Source organism: Cyprinodon variegatus, unplaced genomic scaffold (assembly GCF_000732505.1).
Source record: "Cyprinodon variegatus isolate N-32 unplaced genomic scaffold, C_variegatus-1.0 Scaffold440, whole genome shotgun sequence".
NCBI lineage: Eukaryota > Metazoa > Chordata > Actinopteri > Cyprinodontiformes > Cyprinodontidae > Cyprinodon > Cyprinodon variegatus.
The window spans coordinates 663,951-667,608 of NW_015150893.1; the positions used below are offsets into that span (position 1 = coordinate 663,951).

Consider the following 3,658-nt stretch of genomic DNA (forward strand, 5'->3'; position numbering starts at 1 on the left):
GGTTTGTTTTCTCTCAGCAGAACCTGCTAGCTGCTGCCCTAATCAGGTATCCATTCGAAAGACGGGACTCTGATGTGTTTCTTTATGAGATCTTCTGCTTTGAGAGCAGTATCAAAGGTTAACTAATGCCTGTTAGTTTAGACCAGATGTGATCTCCAGATGTTTGTCTCTTTTCATTGTTGCAGTAATGCTTGGATCTTCTGTTTCCATCGGAGAAATGAAGCCAGTCCATCTGCTAAACAGCTCTAGAATCACACCAGGCTGTTATCTCAGCCATGTTGCATAATCCTGGGAAAACAGCAGCCTGTGTTATTGTGGGGGGGTGTGGCTCTGGGCTTTAAATATCTGCTTCTTATGAAGACATGAGAAAGAGGATTTCCCACCTGAAGGTAAGACATTAACGCATCAACACTAATTATAGTTGTGCTTTTTGTAAACTACCAAACTGATTTTGGATAAGAACAGAGTACACCTGTCTCACCATGACGGTTTCTATAAACCATGATTAAAGAAGCTTCTAAGCTTCTTCTTCTGTTTTTTTAGAGATAAAATAGTGAAGACATTTAGATGATGGCATAGCTTTGGTCTGGATGCATTAATCTCCAGCATGTTTCTTGAATTAACCTGATGAATTGTGATGATTTTCTCCTCCTCAGCCTCCCTTCAGTCATGGCCTCCAGCCTCAGTGTCTCGTTCCTGGTCTTGTGCGCCCTCAGCTTGGCTCAGGCCCAGCTCAGGGTCTTCGATCTTCGAGCCAGCGACCTTCCTTACGACATTTTTGGAATCACAGACGCTTATGTCAAGGTGTACGTTGGCACGGCCAGCCTGGGGAAGACCGCTACTCGTGCAAACACCATCCACCCCTGGTGGGAGGAGGAGTTTACCTACTTCCATGCTCAGGAGAACGACATCCTGAAGCTTGACGTCCACGACGCCGACCTGCTCTTTCATGATCTGGTGGGGAGCTGCGAGCGTCAGCTCAAGCCTGGGACCTATCATTATGACTGCCATCTAGAAGAAGGAGGCACCCTTCACTACTCCTACACCCTCGACCAGTAGGCCGACATCTCGGTATAACATGGTCAACATCCATTACTCCCACTCTTTACATTCATCAATGATGTGGTTTTAGGTTCATGGATATTAAAAAGAAATAAACTCCCCAACAAGAATATCTATCCTGTTGTCTCCGTTTATTGATTCTTACTTTTCCACATCATTAATACCAGTAAATAATAAAACCATTAATGCAACTAAACTCTGTATTTCAGCCTGTGACCCCAAAAATATAAGAGAATACACAAGCGTACTGCTCTAACCCACTAGGCCAAAACTCCTTGTATTGCTTGTATATATGATAATATAAATAAAATAATTTCTTTTTCACATTTAGTTATCTAATTTATCATTTTACATTTTTTATTGTTAAATTGTGCATTTTAAGCAGACAGTACTACACGGAAAAAGCAGGAAGGTCTTGAAAATCTAGAAACAAAGGTGTTGATGGCAGCAGCACAGCTGATATTTCTCTCCAGGATTGAGTCACAGCCAAACAGGAACAGACCAGATGAAGCTACTATGAGAAAAAGCAGAGAGAGCAGAACGTTAGAGATTGAACTAACAGATTCTGCAGAGTGGGAGAATAGAGATAGAATGAAGCAGAATGATGAAAAAGGGGTCCCTATGTCCTCCAGCAGTCTAAGCCTATAGCAGCAGAACTATAGAGATAGCTCAGGATAACCTGAGCCACTCTAACTAGAAGCTTTATCAAAAAGGAAAGTTTTAAGCCTAGCCTTAAAAGTAGACAGGGTGTCTGCCTCACGGACTAAAACTGGTAGATGGTTCCACAGGAGAGGAGCCTGAGAACTAAAAGATCTGCCTCCCATTCTACTTTTAGAAATTCTAGGAACCACTAGTAAACCTGCAGATTGAGAGCGAAGTGCTCTGTTAGGAACATAAGGAACAATCAGATCTCTGATATCAGATGGAGCTTGGCCATTTAAGGCTTTATATGTGAGAAGGAGGATTTTAAATTCTATTCTGGATTTAACAGGAAGCCAATGAAGAGAAGCCAGGATAGGAGAGATATGATCTCTCTTTTTCATTTTCATCAGAACTCTGGCTGCAGCATTTTGGATCAGCTGAAGGCTTTTAACTACAGTTTGTGGACTTCGAGATAGTAAAGAATTACAATAGTCCAGCCTTGAAGTAACAAATGCATGGACTAGTTTCTCAGCATCACCCCTGGACAGGATATTTCAAATTTTTCTTTACAGTTGTCGTTTGTATCTATGCTTCTTTTTCTATGTCTGCTTCTGTCTCCTTGAACCCCAGTCGGCCTCAGCAGATGGCCGCTCACACTGAGCCTGGTTCTGCTGGAGGTTTCTTCCTGTTAAAAGGGAGTTTTTCCTCTCCACTGTCACTACAAGCATGCTTAGTTTGAGGGATTGCATTTCAGTCAATGAGTCGATGCAATCAGCTGGTTTTCCTTAGATAGAAAACTTCTAATCTATTTGATTGAATGATCTGAACTAAAGTGCCTTGACATGACCTTTTGTTGTGAATTGGTGCTATAGAAATAAACTGGATTGAAATTACAGTTTAACAGATTATCATCAGTTTATGATTCAAGCTAAAAGAAAAAAAAAAGTCTGTAAAAATAAAAAAAACTACATGAACAAAAGAAGACTGTGTTCTATAAAAGTTTAAAATATCGCAGCCTCATAAATGGTACTTTCAGTGATTTATCAGATAACATAGTGGAAAGTATTTTCTTCACAATTTGGATTCTACTGGAAACAAACAAAATGAAGAAATGACCAAGAGCGCTGGGCTGTCATCTGTGCCATAAATTAAGGGGTTAGAAGTTATTCAGAACTTTTGAAGAAAATCCATCTGTGATTTCTTTTATGTTTTCTATAAAAAAAAGTATTTTTTCTTTATTTTTTACAGCTTAGATTTAGTTATAGACATTCTAGATGTCAGGAAGGTTCTAAGTCAATTGTAGGTCGGTTCTGTTATTTAGAAACTGAATATTCATTAAAGTTTCCCACCTGGGCCTGAAATAAAAGCTGAACTGTTTACCAGACGGGCTTCTATGGTAGAAGCTCTGAACCTTCAGCCTTTAGGAAGCATCTTCTGACTAATTCACTTTCTGTCATCAATGTTTGTGTGGATGCAGGTCAGAGAGCTGGAAGAACTTTGACATTTCACCAAGAGGTCCCACTTAAAGTGTTTATTAAGTGAAAAAGCGACACGGGTTCTATGTTGAGCAGTATTAAGCTAAAATACCCCAACAGTAGAGATCTCACAGGTCTGGAAAAAATAAACAAGTTTAAATTATTTGGTTTAAAGGAGATTTATATAAGCATATTAAAACAGAGACTCACCTAAAAGGGTCAGAACATCGAAGCTCCAGGAATTTAGTAAGCCTGCTCTATGGTATGAATACTTAATTGATGCCAGTGGCTCAGCATTAAAATATGAACAATTCCTATTTTGAATATAAATTTAGTGCCCCTAAAATGTTATTTACCATGTTTATTAAAGCAAAACAATGTATTCATCACACTCAAAATGAAACAGAACATCAACCTATAACCCAAAACGATTTACTCTCTCTATATACGGACTATCAATTACTGATTTAAAAAAAGGC

The 3,658-nt window shown here is 39.3% G+C and overlaps 1 protein-coding gene across 1 annotated transcript; it reads left to right on the forward strand.

The window, feature by feature from the left end:
• The first annotated feature begins 669 nt into the window (after nt 1-669).
• LOC107093690 (cytosolic phospholipase A2 delta-like) lies at nt 670-1,164 on the forward strand. Its single transcript, XM_015388893.1, has one exon. It carries the CDS (start codon nt 670-672, stop codon nt 1,057-1,059), a length of 390 nt encoding a protein of 129 aa, XP_015244379.1. The 3' UTR covers nt 1,060-1,164.
• Nucleotides 1,165-3,658: the final 2,494 nt, after the last annotated feature.

Coding starts and splice junctions, on each gene's coding strand:
- LOC107093690 (XM_015388893.1), top strand. CDS start 670: ATGGCCTCCAGCCTCAGTGTCTCGTTCCTGGTCTTGTGCGCCCTCAGC.